A 15,546-nucleotide genomic window follows, 5' to 3' on the forward strand; every position below is an offset into this window, starting at 1 on the left:
GTGATTTTGTGACACTGGGAAACAGCCCGGGAAGTCGGCAACAGCTCGCACACGCGGGGGTAATGAGGAACATACCTCATTGGAAAAAAAAAAAAAGAAAAAGTCTGAACCCTTCACCCACAGTACATCACTGACGTAGACTCAAGGCTGGCTATACTATATGGGAGACAGGGGTTAAGGAGACTTATTGTTTGGTGTCCCACAGCATATTTTAGCAGTTATGTCATGTCTATGACACAACATGCTCTACCCCCATCATAGCCATTATATGCATGCACGTACTGTACATCGCCCACATGTCTGCATGCAGCTGTTGTTGGGAGCTATGGGCCAGAGTGCATTGTGGGGCAGAGGGTGACATGAGAACAGCAGCATCACCGCCGTCACTTGTCACCTTGGATTCAGGTCAGCTGACTCCGCTTTCACTGCTCAGTGATTCATGGTGTTGAGCCAGCAGACCTTTAACGCTGCACTGTGCGGCCAGTGCATTACATACTGAATGATTGGTAGTCAATGGTAAATTTGTTGTAAAAAATGTATAAAATGTGTCATTTTATCCATTATTATTACTTTATATTTCTGAATTTAATTGCTTTGACTGCTTTTATTTGCTCCTGTGTGACACTGTCTTCTTGTTTTTGTTGATATTTACTGATGTTTCCGTGTTTACTCTCTCTTTCTGTCCCTGAGTTTCCTTGTGTTTTGAAAAGCGATATAGAAAGAGTGTAAATTATTATTTACCGCCATCTGCTGGCCAGTCACTGCAAGTGCAACATGATTCAGTGAGTACATCTGCATAAAAATAAACTTTTCGTCTTCAAAAAATAAAAAATAAAGTCCACAAATAAACACCCAACCTAAAGTTTTAATAAGATAAATCAACGTGATTTCCCCCAGACAACACAGGGCGATGTGTTGAGTCGTTGCTACGGTAACCAGGACACGACATTCAGCTAAACCAGAGTGAGACCAGTGATTGTGTTTTTTGCTAACTTGCGCTGTAAAGTGATTCAATTTATTTAACTATTTAAGACTTTAATGTTCTTGCAGCTGTAGGGGACCTAAACACGGAGTTTTGAAGACACACACGGAAACTCAAGATACTTAAAAAGTAAGACCTTTGTTGAAATGTTTATTGTTTCTTATTTGTTTCTCAAACAGCAAGTTAAAGCACATTAAGCTAACTAAGCTTCACTTGCTAGCTCGTTTGGGTTTGTGTAGGGTTTAAGTGGATACTTTAAGTGTTTTAGTGAACTTTTAAACTATGTGGCGAACGTTTGACAGAAAACAACAGCAAGTGCTCAATTAGTCATTAACTTGATTGAATTTTAGACATGAGAAACTCTGTTTTAGCTCACAGTACGTCAACAACAGTCACAAGAACTAAACATGACTCATAAAAGTGCAGGTTTTATGAGGTGCTGACACAAAAATAGCAGAGCTCACCTAATAAAATCTATGTTTGTCTATGATAAGTAGATCTACAATACCTTAAGAATTTGGCACTTTTTCTTGCAGTCATGTCCAGTTTCCAACTGTAAGCTGGGGTTTGTTAACGCCTGACTCCCCACACCAAAGTCAGCAATTTTACAACAACATACAAACATTTTTAATTCACTGTTGTTTCCAATTGTAAGTTTTGTTTTGTAATTTCAGAGTTTGGAATCATTTGTTTGGATTTATCTAAGGAAAAGCTGAATTGACTAGATTATGTTGCTGGAATGGACAGTTAACCTGAAGTAATTCTTAAAATTGAAATGATGCACAATAATTATATAATTATTAACAGTACGAGTACGTATTATTATTCCAATTGTAAGTTTTGTTTTGTAATTTCAGAGTTTGGAATCATTTGTTTGGATTTATCTAAGGAAAAGCTGAATTGACTAGTAAAAATGATGCACAATAATTATATAATTATTAACAGTACGAGTACGTACCTGAAGACGTTTTAAGCCATTTTGCCTGATGAAGATACAATGTTTTGTTCTATTGCTTACAAAAAAACTGTCCCTCGACCACATTTGCAGCACATTTTTCCATCACACATCTTTCATACCCATAACCGCGCTGCTGGAACAGTTGTCGCTCTACCACTGAGTACCACTGGGGCACAAATATACCAAATGAGGCGGCAGTGTACAGCAGCTTCTGTGTCACTGTGAGCTAAAAATGCAGATTTTCTGTATGGAACTTTGGTGCAGAGCGAGGGGGTTTTACAGATTTCAGTTTCAAACATATTATGACATCTCAGAAAGATATTACGTATATCAATTGTGCTTGGAGACAGCAGTAAACTCAACCTCACTTCAAAATACATAAAATATCTCTTTAAAACTGCTTATTTACTGTGGCTCTGCTTGAATTCCTGGTTCGGCCATTTCACTACACAACACCGTTTTTTTGATAAGTAACACATTACAATTGAATTGGGTTTTTGATAAACTCACCTGTGTAAAAACAGAGGAATGTACCCATACCACCATGTATCCTGTTTTAAATCTGCATTTCTCTCTCTCCCCCTCCCTCCCTGCAATCACCAACCTCTCTCTGTGTTTGCCTATTAATGAAATGACGGATGATTAGTGAGCCTACGTGAGCAGGATGGTAGCAGGCCACCCAGCAGAGGTGAAGTGGAGGTCAGAGAGGAAGAGGAGGATGCAGAGCGGAGAATGGAAGAGGACTTCCCTTTATTGGCCCTTGCACCTGATGCTTCACTTCCAGAAGTGCAGCCTTCTGCCGCCAGCACTGATGTCTCTGCGAGTCCTGTTTCCCAGTGCCTAGATGAGGTAACGTCTCATAAACGTTGTTCAGCATGTTTTGCATGAACGGTCGTTTGGAGGTTTGATAGGGAAGATAAACATCACACACAGCAGATGCAGGGACGGTAACTACCTGAATTGTTGCTATTGTAAAAATGGTGTTTTAAAATACTTGGAACGGGAAACCGTGGCGTGGAAGAGCACAATACTTTTTTTTATTAGCTTGATCATCACATACAGTGTACAGACATTAATGTGACTGGCCCACAATGTAATCGTATACCTCCTGCAAAACTGTCATGTTGGAGTGTTGCTTTATTGAAACATCCTCTCATACACCCATTCAGAATGGGCATGCGGCACCTCATCCCTCCATTTTTACAGGCATCAAAATGTCCCTAAAACAGGAAGGCAGACACTCAACTCATGGATACTCATGCTATACACGTGTACTTTTTTGTCTACATTGAAAAAAGGGGGTGACTTTAACACAGAAGATGCTTGAAAATAAGCATTAGGCATCGGTATTATTCAAAACTGCAATATACAGAGCCTCGTAAATTGGAATCATATGATTTGGGGTTTTTTTTGTTTGTTTTTTTACATATAAAAGTGCATTTCTTTTGGCATGACAGCTTATTATGAGTGATAGAAAAGATCAACATTATACAAAAAAAACAAAGCTTCAAATACACATATATTCACTATGAATGGTCACAATGATGCTCAGACCTTATCGCCGCTCAGGCGTCAACAGTCGTCAGACACTTTGCACGGCATGACCTACGTATTATATAAAAGCCATCGTTACCTCACAAAATAAATTAAATACTGTACACGTTCCTTAAAGTGAAACACACTGAAAAAAACAACCTCTTTCTTGTTCATTCACAGTGTATATAAAATGGATTAAATGATGCTATACAGTTTTCTAACATTAGGTAGCAGTATTGTACAAGTGGAAAGTGAATTTTTTTTCACACATGAAAATTGGTGTATTATCGTCAAGAGTTGTGCAGTTGTTAAGTGCACCCGCGGCTATGGAGGCGAAATAATTTGAATATTTTCTTCTTTTTTTATTTATTTTTTTTATATCTGGCAGCAGTGTGGCTGCTGTCAAGCCCAATTTGCAAAAGCATCCATCGTGCAGAACGTACTTTGGAATGACCCAATGTAAATTTATCTCAGGCTACATATTCTTACTGGGATGTTTTTAATATAGTCGTGAATGATGATACATTAGAAGAGTGTCTCACCGTAATTAAATAAACAACACGGAAGCCATTAACTTGTTCGCCGCGGCTCAGAGACGGCTGTGTATCATTGCCTGTAGATTTTTATTTTTTTTTTAGATCAGTTTAAATCTGACCCCGGAGCACAGGATTTTCAGACCCACTCAGAACTGTATCATCAGCTCTCGTATACCTCACTTGAGTGGTTGCTGTTAATTATAAAACCATTTGGAGTGGAGAAAAATGATAGCTCATTAGTTTTTACTACTACTGTGTGCTGTGTGCTCTGTGTCCTGGCTGGGTTTATAGTGAGAGGCAGCACAACAGGAACTGGAAATGTCAGAGAGGAAGTGAAAAATCTCTTATGGTAACCCTCCATATAATATTACGGCCCCTGCAGGAGCCTGCCCTTTACACTGTGTGGCTTTTTTATTAGTCTATCATCGTTAATAGTCCATTCTGCTTTATTATTATTATGATTTTATTCCAACATTTTTGAAGGCCGCACACACACGACAGTGGGGGGAAAAAAAGTAATGCGACACTTAATTATTATTTTTTTCTTTCTTTCCACAGTTATTTTCATTACTACTGCATTCAAACTTCTGTGGCGCTTGCAGACTTTTTCACTGTACAAGTATGCATGTGTGAACGGGTGGGAGTGCATGAATATATGCAAGTTTCTACTTCTTCGTCCGTGTTCTTGTTCCTGTTTGTGTCAGTCCTTGTGACTATACTATAGTATATATATTTACCTGTCCACTTAAGGAGCATAGTTCTTGGGCCGCATCATCATTTTGACAGTTTTGAAGGCCTGCCTGTAGTTGGTAGGGTAGTACTCCGTCGACATGTTGTGCCACGTTCCCCAGAAGATGCCGTTCCGGACTCCTTTGTACCTCTTGTGGTAGTACTTCCCGTTGAGGTTGGCCGACATGCAGGCATCGAACCACCAGCCGGAGCTGTAGTAGGCGCCACAGTTTCCCGAGTGGTACATGTCGTTGTCGCGGTCGGGCGTGGTGAAGAACTTCTGGTCGTGGTTGAAGTGCTTGTTGAAGCTCATGGCGTTACCAGCCGTTCCACTACAATGACACAGTGGCAACTATTAGACGTTGTCCTTTTTTGATATTTTGATCACACTCGAATGCAAGCAGGCACAGAATCAAAGGTTCTACCTGTATCCGCTTAAAGACAGCCGGTAGCGAAGGAACTCGTTGGCCACGTAGAACTGGTCGTACTTTGCGTATTCTCGGACACCCTCAAAGTCTTCCAGCTCAATGCGCAGGACCATGTCTTTGGCCTTTGTGAGCAAGTGGATGTGGTCGTTGCCCAACCAGAACTCACCTCTGCATGGGGGGGGGGTGTAGAGAACAAAATGAGGGCTAGGTAATATAAACAAGATTTGAAGCTGCATGTAGTTACTCAAAGAGAATTAACCATAAAGAGAATGCTGACAGCTAAAAAGGAGGAAAGAAGACCAAAACAAGTTGTTTTTCTTTTCGCGAGAGGTAGCCCTATGTTTGTTGATGATGAAACCAGAGTTATTTGTGAAATAAAAGTCCATATTGCAGAAGTGGAGAGAGGTGACATGAGCGGAGGTTAAAATAAAAGTACTACATATAAACAGAATATAATGAAATGACAGCTGTTGAATTTCACTTCACGGATTCATACGCTGTTAAAGACCCTGGCAATATGTTTGTGTTGTTTTACACACGATAATCCATCAGTGAGGGAGAAAACAGGTGGCGAACAATCAGTGATAGTGGGCACAGGTGTGCCTTATTAGGCTGCCATTGACTGGGCAGTCCCATGTTGTGGTAAGGAGGGGCTGATCTGTAACTGATTATATAGTTACTGTTACATGCGGGACACTAATTGGTTCCCATAAGACCCATAAGATTTTCTGAACTTATATCGGAATCTACAATGAATGTTTAGTTTCATGTGTGTTGTTTGGAAGCGTTGCACCAATCAAGGACACCCCTATGACTACCTGAGGAAATGGAACATTCTGGCTAAGAGAGGTTTAAAGCCAGTGAGTTGGACACAGACAAGAGTTTGTTCTTGTGCTGTGTGTATGTGGGGATAGAGCTGTTGGGTTTTCATTTATTGTATTTTACATCTCAAGTACCTTGAGTTGACTTTGTTTGTTTGGGGTCTCACAAAAAAAAGCCAGTTTTCTACACTAAAATCTGCTTGTCATGCTATATTGCTATATCCCCAAAACATCCTCTGCAGTAACTAGGTTTTCTTCTGCCACTCAGTATGAATTGTCCTGTGGGGTTGCACTACTGCAGACTCACTGCATGAAAGTCAGCGACTTCACGTCGTCGACCTGACTTTGCTTTGGTAGATGGTTCTTAACTACGCTGCTGAACACGATTTAACTCATCAAACTCAGAGTAATGTAATGTAATGTAAAAAAGGAGTGACGTGCAATACCTGAGGTTGCCGAAGCCCTTCTTGTACTCGACCCAGGTACGGTTAAAGCTAACGGAACCGTTGAGCCGCTGCTGTATCACGGTCCATCCACCTCCGAATGACTCCATGTCACAAAAGACGTCAAATGTCCCGTTGCGGGGATCGGGGGTCACGCGATACACGCCGTTCTTCCTCGTCTCCAGCACGTTGTAGTCTGAACAGTCCCGGGGGGCTAAGATGACTGCATGGACATGGGGGGGAAAAAAAGAGAGGCCAGGTTTAATGTGATTTTACAAGAAGACATTTGATAATCTTTTATTTGGCTCTGGCATTTTCTGACCGACCAAGAGACTGCAATAGAAATGTCCCCCCGAGGCTTGGAAGGACAAAAAAAAGAAAAGGGAATGAGATGTCTATTTTGTCTCAGACTGTTCCCCTTGACTTAACAACAATTGCTTGTGTGATTCAAACTAAATTTCAGCATGCTGCACAGCATAAGCGTTCCACTGAATGCTGTCGTATTCCAGTCTGTTCCCGTCCTGCTTAATACGGCACTCCTTATCCTAAAAATCTTGTCCAGAATGGGGAACACTCAAACATGAAAGAAAAATAAGTGAAAGGACAGAGTCCGCTGTCGCAGGACAAAAGTCTTGCGAAAACCCCCCTTGTGCTGCGCCACAGGCTCTTTTTGTACAACTGAGCTCTGGTCTCCTATTTCTTTTTATATCTTTCCCCTCTTATTCTTCTACGTTTGTGTCCCACCCCTTATGCTGCACTGCAGGCCACTGACCCAACCCAAAACTGAGGTCCAAAAGCCCCTGTCAGATAGGATTTGGCAACAGAAAGGAGCCCGACCTGTCAAGTCGTGGGAAAGTGTAAAACTGGATTAGAGAAGCGTTCTTCCTCCCTGTGCAAACTCGGCACCCGGGGCCTGAATCATCCTGACATTGGGCAAGGCCGTATGTGGCCTCCTCCTGAGTTTCACTCTCTCGGCTGCTATTACAGTTTTGTCATACTGTGAAATCTGTTTAGTGGTTAAGTAGATTACAATAGCACAGAGAGCGGGTGGCGGTCGGTCATATTATGTACGTTAGCTTTCAAAAGGTGTGGAGAGAAAAGTCTGGATTGTAAAGTGCAGAGGTGCCAGGTTATTGTTTTCATTCCACGTGATTGAAACTCAAGTATGTGGTTTTGTTGTTGTTGTTGTTGTTCTCTGTCCTCTGTTTGTTTGTTTGTTTGGACAGAAACGATGTAGTATTATTTGTACGCTGCATCCTTCAACTCCGGCTTCTCTGGTTTCCTCCCCACAATCCAGAATTTGGGGAACAAGAGGCATTTATCCTGTCAAGCTGCTTTTTAAAGAGCAAGTTCTCTGCAGAAATCACTCCTTTTTAAAACTTTTTGTGGGTGCCTCTTTGGTGTTTTCAGCCACACTCAAACCTGTTTGCAGTCATTTCTTTTACTCTGCACCAAAGTCATTTGACAATGGTTTGAGTGTAAAAGACATTTTGTTTACGCACTTACAGTTTTTTAAGGAGGGGTTGATTTTGGTTTTCTTATGTCAAATTACACAAAAATACTTGAGGTGCAAAGTAGCCACAGAGGGAAGATCACTCCATGAGCGGTCTGGGAGTTCAGTAGGAGGCTGAAATGCATCATGTTCACAGCTCTGTCTGCACTGACCTGTAATTTCTTTTAGTGTCTGACTGTGGTTTTCTTTTATTTCACATCTCCACCCCTCTCTCTCTCTTCATTTGTCTCCGTCTGTCTGACCGTTGGCTGTCGCTGTCCCAAGACGGACATGAGCCAACCTCATCTCACTCCCTCTGGCACTCTGCCTGACCTAAATAACTCTAATATCAGCCACTTACTAATGCCCAAATGACTGTTAGCTGATTGGCTGTCTTGACTCTTCAGATGGCCCAGTCAAATTAGCCAGCTGATTGCTTTGTGTGCTTCTGCGCTTATTAACTTTCCATAACTTTGTACGTGTCACCCCTGCTCTCTCTTTTTAAAAGCTGATTTCTTGGATGACTGACTGACTGACGTGCTTTTTAAAGACTCTTTTTTTTTTTTAACCAACTAACCACTTTAATACGACATTGCTTATGTGACTCTTGACAGAAAAGGAACCCAACTGTGTTTTTTTTTTTAAAGGAAGTACTCCTTGTGAGATTAGCACATTTGTAATCGAGGGAAATGTGCACCCAAAGCGATAGCGCAATCTTCGCCAACAAAAACCAGCTCAACCCGCGAATGCTACTGTCACTTTTGATGCACTGAAACTTTCATCCAAAAACGACACCCTTCCTATAGGAAGTCGAGCAGTTCCTGACAAAGCAGACAAGGTTCTTTCCCCCTAAAGGAGATGGTGTAGCCGAACATGAATTGCTGTCAATTCAACCTCAAGGCCCCCACGTTAGAGTCTAATGGGCGTGAAAGTGAAGATTAGTGCTTCCAGCAAGGAGCGAAATAAATACCTTTTAGCGTCGCGAGCCGGCTGAGATAAATGCACCTTGACAATTCCGTCTTGATGTTGAAATTGCTTATATACTGGTGTTTTATTAGCTTCACGTTCCTCATTAGCTCTTGTATTTTCTGGCTTGTAGCAAAGTAGTGTCGATAAGGGATTGGAAAGTTGGAAAACATTGGAGTGTCCTCAAATGCCCTTTCTAATCCCTGTTGTGTGTGAATGTTGCATGGCTTAATGAGCTGTATACAGTGTTGACTGTTTTCTAGTTCCCTTCACATGTGAGTGGTTATCATTTACTCGCCAATGATCCATCACCACAACTCCTACATCAAAGGTATAAACACACATCTGTCTCATCACAGCTCTTCCAAATCCATTTGTCCGTCTTTTTATAACAAAAGCAGATTTAATTTTTAATTTTTTTTTTGTAAATTTCTGTTTGATTGTTAATGATTTCAATTTGGCATCTGGGCAGTTTACTCATGATTCAGGGAAACCATTTAGGCATGAAGTGCTGTACTAAGCACTTTTGAAATTGTGGTAAACATTTTGCATGAAAGGCCTTCGTCCACTCCGGTATTAATGGCAAGTAGAGAGGTGTATTAAATCAGCATTTATGTATTTTCATTTTAAAAAACGATGAATTAAGGATATTCACTTTGTTGGCAGTTTGCAAGTGGAAGTTTAGCGTACAAGGCAAAATATTTATAGAAAATGGCTGTGAAAGTGCACAGGTCTTGTCTAGTCGTGTTTATTTCCCGATTACCAGCAGCTGTCTCCTCTCAGATTAAATTCAAACACCATCAAGCATGATTGCCAGCAAAAATCTGTTGTTGCTTGATCTTACCATGACTGATTGGTGTACAAAGATGAGTGTTCCTGACCCTGCGTGCCATCCGTGACTAATGTCGTGGAAGCTGCCTACATTACTACTAATGTTTCTGGCAAGAGATAATGAGAGTTGGGTTTTTTTTATGCAGGAATGAGCATGGAAGTGCATGACCTCCAAAGCAAGATGGGTCAGAGGGGAGGAAGAGGAAAGAGAGGGGGATTAAAGAGTCAAGAATTTACTTTAGAGGGAAGATGAATGAAAACTGCAATAAGTGAAATGGAGAGATGGATCGCAGATGTGCTTCGGATAAATCCATGAAAGGGAAGGACTATAAATCTAAGGAGAGTTTGAAGGAGAAAGAGACGAGTTTGAGACACCGAGAAGTGAAAATGCGTGTATTCCCTTCACACCGCTGTCCCAGCTAATCATTTTTGAGAAATGAGCTCACATCTGTTTCCACATAAAAAGCCATAATACAGTGGGACATTCACTTGTGCAGTGTCAGGATATTGTTCCATTTCAGTCTGAAAAGTGGCTGACATTTCAGCGTCCAATCGGCTTTAATGTAAAGTGGAGCATCGCTTAAGCTTAGCCAGTCTGCAATCTCTGCTGATGGGTTTGGATGGTTGTCTCCGACAAGGGATTACACTCTTTTTAAGCTATATTTTTATGTTAATGCAATGCAGTGCAACTCTTACTCTTTTCTCCCCCCCTCCATTTTGAGTTTCTCCATATGGAGAATCATAGTGAAAACCCTGGTAACTCCATGTAGGCATGGATCCTTTTGCTCATGATTGTACAAATCCCATCGAAATAAGTGATATTATTATGGGTTATGGCGAGGGCACGTCACAACAGGCCTTGTGTGTGTGTGTGTTGAGTTTGTTGTCAGTCTGGAACATTTCCTTTCCCATTTCCCAGAACAATGGGCCTCAGTGGGTGAAGGTGATCACCCAGTGTTCGGATATTCGTAGTAATTACATGTCAACATGTCCCCCTGGGCATGACTGTATTGACTCTGACGGCAGAAAATGTTACCTCTCAGCACCCCCGAACTGCTGGATGTGTCTGGTGTGTGCCGGAATTTCATTACCACAACAACATCTGTGGTGAATTTGTGGATATAGAAGAGAAGAGATAACGGGTTGTTGTTGTTTTTTCAGAGAAGCTACAGAAACGTTCATAAAACTAGGAGCAGGGAGAGAGGGGTTCTTGTGAAATAGAAAATCTGGTTTGTAACATGGAATAAAAAAAATGTGAGAAAAGGAATTGGATATTAGGAAAAATAAAATGAAATGAAATGAGTTGAAACCAGACTTACACTGAGGGGTGTTCTGTACTGCACACTGGGTGGTGCAGGTGGAGCTGAGCTTGTTGACCACTCCGGTGAGGTTCTCCACCCGTCTGTCCACCATGTCCTGCACGTTGTCCATGTTGAGCAGGTTGAGCCCCTCCAGGCGACCCTGCAGAGCAGAGATCTGGCTCCTGGCGTTGCGCAAGCTGGCTGACATCCTATTCAGCTTCACCTGGGAAGTGTCAGAGAGAGAAGGAGAAGGAGAAGGAGAAGAAGGAGGAGGAGGGAGGGGGTTGTGATTTCTATGTGCGCAGAATACGAAGCAGGTGGATTACTGAAGTCACCAATCCCCCTCATTGTTTTACCAGACAATTTGAATTTTAACAGAAACAAGTCCGCGACGGCGTGATGATTGGCCGTCTGCCAAAGTGGCCGTGAAAGTCAACAAGCTTACCAGACAAAGCAAAATTTACTGCCCTTTGGCTGGAGTCTGAAGCCCTGTTTACAGTACCAGGAATTTTCCCTGGTGAACCGGTGCCAAGTAAGACTTAAAACCTCCTTTTAACATTTTGTCCAGTTTACATTCCAGCTGGGTTACTTTGAATGGGCATGTTTAGACGACTTTATACACACAACGGGCACATTCTGAGTTTAGTTGGTGTAGATCGGTATCACTGGGATCTTCACAGGGCCGCTAATGACACTGGCTTAAGAGGAATTTAATGGTATTGATAGAAATATAAAGCCAGTACTACTATTGCAATGTTTGCACATCCATTGTGTTTATAGAATGTGGTTTTTATGGTTTAAACAATAGCAGATTCAAAGTTTAAAGTATCCTAATTTGGATTAGGTGGACAAAAAAAATCAACATAACCAGAGTCAGAATTCTTCTAAAATATTGCTAATACTGGTTTCATCTTTTGCTCTGAATCAAGTGTCTTTACAAAAACAGCCTGCATTCTTCTTTAAAATCTTGACTTAACTGCTTCTTACCTGCATCTCCTGCATATTGCTTGGACTCGGTGTAATCTTCCCAAAAACAGACCGTCCAGTACCGTCCACAGAAGATCCTGCTCCTGGAATCATCCCATCTCCCCTCCTCTCTTGACTGGACCCATCCAGCACCTCCTGCCCCATCGGGTCCAGCCGCACTGCTTCCCCAGCATCCTTCTGTCCTTGGTCAGCTTGCTGATGCCCAAGAGGTCCACTGCCTTGTGCACCACTGCACTCCTGGCACCCACCTCTTAGCTTGTTCACCACCTCCTTCAGACTCTGCAGTTCCTTCATGGTCTTCTCCAGCAGCCTGAACTGCTTGGGAAGCTGGATGGTGAGAGGGGGTAAGGTAAGCTGGTATGGACAGTCCTCGCCGTCCTCTGCCCCAGCCCCAGAGCTCCCACACTGGCCTAAGGGTCTTAGTTTCATGGGGCAGGAGGCAGGGGGACTGGACTCAGATCCCAAAGTGAAAGGTCCTTTAGCGTCCCATCTCTGGTGTGAGTTGACAGGGAAGTCCGCCGCCTGGCTGGTGGCTGTGAGAAGCAGGCTGGCACAAACGAGAAGCGCAGTTGTCCTCATTCTTCTGCGTGAAAGGAGAAACAAGTCTGTGCAAAGTTAAAGTGTGAGCAGCTAGCTCTGATTTTCTTTTTTTTTAAAAAAGACCCTCTAGTGTGAGTGCATATATAATAGAGCAGCTGCAGTTTTTTAGAAGTATGTGAATATGTGTCCAGTATCCTATTTGGTTTAAGAGCGTGAGTGTGTATGAGCGCAGTGTGCAGGAGGGAGAGAGCGCAGAGAAACTGCCGCTGCCTCAGATAGCTGTGTCATTAATATCAGGACGAGTGAGGGAGGGAGGGAGAGAGAGAGAGAGAGAAAGAAAGAGGGGCAGAGCGAGATGGGAGAGTGCTGAGTTTGAGATGCAGGGAGGGGTGGCTTTATTGCGTAATGTAAAACACCATATCAGCAGCAATGTGAAAAACCACAGAGGTGGGGGGGGGTGGCGGTGGTACAGAGGAGATGGAGGGGAGAAAATCGAGCATGGGTGGGAGGTGAAGAGAGAAAAGGTACAGTCGGTCCTTTTGCCTGCAGTCGGTGCACGGTGCCATAATGCCTCACTCTGAAGTCAGGTCATTGCCCTGAAAAAACTAAATGACTCATTGCACTGGAACAGTCCGCTCAAAATGTGTTTTGAGTGATGATTGTTTTTTTTTCTGGAGTCCTCGTCTTCACCCGAATCAGATTCTAAATTCTTACTGAAAATGACTGCCTCACCCCCCCACCCCAACCCACACCAGTTACTCTTCATGTCCAAACAAGGACCAGGTGGGCACAATTACATTAAAAGCTGGACAGGTTTCCATCTTTCACAAACGACTCCATACCGACCGCAGCAGCTGGACAGGTATTGTTTTGACTGTAGAAAATGTGTTACTGCTTAGGTTTCGGAACAACCGCAGTGGCAGCCTATATGGAAGTTTGTGTTTCTGTGGTAAATGGTCTGTGTTTATACAGAGCGAGTCATGTTGACCACTCCAAAGCACTTCACGCCGCAGTTTTGCCATGCTCTCATCCACAAAACCAGATATTCACACTGACACAACCACACAGCAGCAATTTGGGGTTAAGTGTCTGTCTCTGAGAGACATTTCAGCATGTGCACGAGATGGAGCCTGATTTTTACTCTGCCATATGTGCAATATGCAGCTATGAAACAAGTGTGTAGTCGAGATCGAAATGATGGCTGAGTTAAAATCACAGAGTATGTACTTACTTCCTCCCTGAAGCCAACCAGGAAGTAAGAATGAACAGAATTACCACCAGGGGGTGATCCCACAGGTTGCTAAAATAACTGGATGGTGGTCTATGGGAACATTTCCACTTGATTTACAACATCAGTAAACATTTTCTTCGGAGTTAATGGGTTTTAATTGCCAATTTTGGTCTTTTTTTCATGTTTAATAATTACAGTATGTTCCTGTTTAGTGGAAACCACATATGAGTGCACACCAGTGTAATTGACAATTAGTATCTCCCAATAGAGGTCCGGTTAAACCCATAAGTACGGAGTAATCATCTGATCATTTAGCAAAGACCCAAGCGGTCATGTTGGCGTTTTAGCCGGTGTGGTCCCACTTCGAGATCTCTGAATGCACGAGGTTAGCTCAGAATAAGATTCATTGGAGTCGTGTAATGAATTAGTTTTCCCCCCGAATCCTGATCCACATCCTAGAATACTAAGTGTGTGCCGATACTCCTGCCCTGATCTGATTTATATTTTCTAACCTAATACACCCGCGGTGTTGACTTCACATTAAAATTAAAGCTGAGGTCGTACTTCATCCCAAAAAAAAAACCGAGCGTACGTCACAGATTATATTGCCCTAAGTTTGGGGCATGAGTCAGCATGGAGCTTGTGTTGTATCAGGATATGTTGGGCTGGATTTTTTGGGCCTTTTCATTTTTGGCACCGATCCACAAAAACAGACTTGTTAATACCATGATGTTGTGATCATTTTCGGTGGTTTTTAGATTGACGTACTGCGACTTTCATCCCCTCCAATGTTGTGAAATTGGAAGAGCTTATAGAAAAGAGTGAGCAGTGTTTTTACGATGAAAACTAGCGTCACTTCGACCAGAAATAGTTCCCACTCAAGACGTCACCTTGTCTTGTTATAAACTTCATAAACACATGATGTGCTTGTGTGGGCTGTAGCTATTGTTTCAGTGCGTGATGTGATTCACAACCACAGGTCCTATAATTGGACCCCCCCCTCCCCCCCAACATTCCAACAAGACATGCCTCATGCACGTGTCGGTTTTCCGGATAAGTGACACACTTTTCCGTAATTGATTTCATTTCCAGCGGTGGCTCTCAGCCCTGTTGGAGGAAAGGGGGAAATATTACAGTAAAAAAAAGAGATTCAGTCTGGCTGAAAGCTCAACACCACTTCAGAGAACCAAAAAATGAGAAGATGAAGGCAGAGATGCAGACACAGAAAGATGGTTTTCTCCACCACATGGTGGAACGGGAGCGTTGTGCGTCGTGGTGATGGTCATTACTTTTCTCCCCAAGGTGCAGACTATTAAAGCCCACAGCTTCTTCTTCTTTTTTTTTTGTTGAGCACTTCACACGCCAGCTGCACCCCACACACACACACACACACACACACGCTCGTACATTGGAGGAGTTTAGCGGGGTGAACTGACAGGTATGCGTGTCCATGTGCCCGCCTAAATATCTTCCACTGTTTGTCTTCATCTCACTTCAAAGATGCGCTGCCACATGTGAGCCTCATGCAGCCACCCTGCAAAAGCCTTCAATATTCTAAACTGCCGAAGATAAGTCTTGGCACCAGAATTTAGAGAGTCTGCCTTAAACCCCTTCAGGCTGCTTCTCTCAGATAAATTCCCACTCTTTGGCTGGGATGTCTGTCGTGTCACTGATATGCCATATGCACTGCGCACAACACAAACCTGACCTCTTTTTAAAGTGTTATTTAGCCTGACTCTCTGTCTTGAACTGCTATTTTTGTTTC

At 42.7% G+C, this 15,546-nt stretch overlaps 2 protein-coding genes across 5 annotated transcripts in view; one reads left to right on the plus strand and one right to left on the minus strand.

The window, feature by feature from the left end:
• The first annotated feature begins 664 nt into the window (after positions 1-664).
• ccdc146 (coiled-coil domain containing 146) overlaps positions 665-15,546 on the plus strand; it is a 47,117-nt gene continuing 32,235 nt past the window's right edge. For 3 of the 4 annotated variants that reach the window (XM_044022826.1, XM_044022828.1, XM_044022829.1), the window contains exons 1-2: positions 950-1,111; positions 2,587-2,789. In XM_044022826.1, the coding sequence (XP_043878761.1) occupies position 1,111; positions 2,587-2,789 (204 nt within the window). In that variant the 5' untranslated portion in view covers positions 950-1,110. Of the gene's footprint in view, positions 783-897; positions 1,112-2,586; positions 2,790-15,546 lie in introns of those variants that run through there. The other variant, XM_044022827.1, reaches the window with a different exon arrangement.
• On the minus strand, positions 2,956-12,832 carry fgl2a (fibrinogen-like 2a). Its single transcript, XM_044022832.1, has 5 exons — positions 12,011-12,832; positions 11,042-11,246; positions 6,437-6,656; positions 5,167-5,337; positions 2,956-5,073 (listed from the first exon to the last, which is right to left on the minus strand). The coding sequence occupies exons 1-5, from the start codon at positions 12,587-12,589 to the stop codon at positions 4,758-4,760; spliced, it is 1,491 nt and encodes a 496-aa protein (XP_043878767.1). The 5' UTR covers positions 12,590-12,832; the 3' UTR covers positions 2,956-4,757.

This window comes from Solea senegalensis, linkage group LG3 (genome assembly GCF_019176455.1).
Source record: "Solea senegalensis isolate Sse05_10M linkage group LG3, IFAPA_SoseM_1, whole genome shotgun sequence".
In the NCBI taxonomy this organism is placed as follows: Eukaryota; Metazoa; Chordata; class Actinopteri; order Pleuronectiformes; family Soleidae; genus Solea; species Solea senegalensis.

Coding starts and splice junctions, on each gene's coding strand:
- fgl2a (XM_044022832.1), bottom strand. CDS start 12,589: ATGAGGACAACTGCGCTTCTCGTTTGTGCCAGCCTGCTTCTCACAGCC. Junction 11,247..12,010: donor GCAATATGCAGGAGATGCAG/GTAAGAAGCAGT, acceptor GACACTTCCCAG/GTGAAGCTGAATAGGATGTC. Junction 5,074..5,166: donor CTGTCTTTAAGCGGATACAG/GTAGAACCTTTG, acceptor GTGTCATTGTAG/TGGAACGGCTGGTAACGCCA.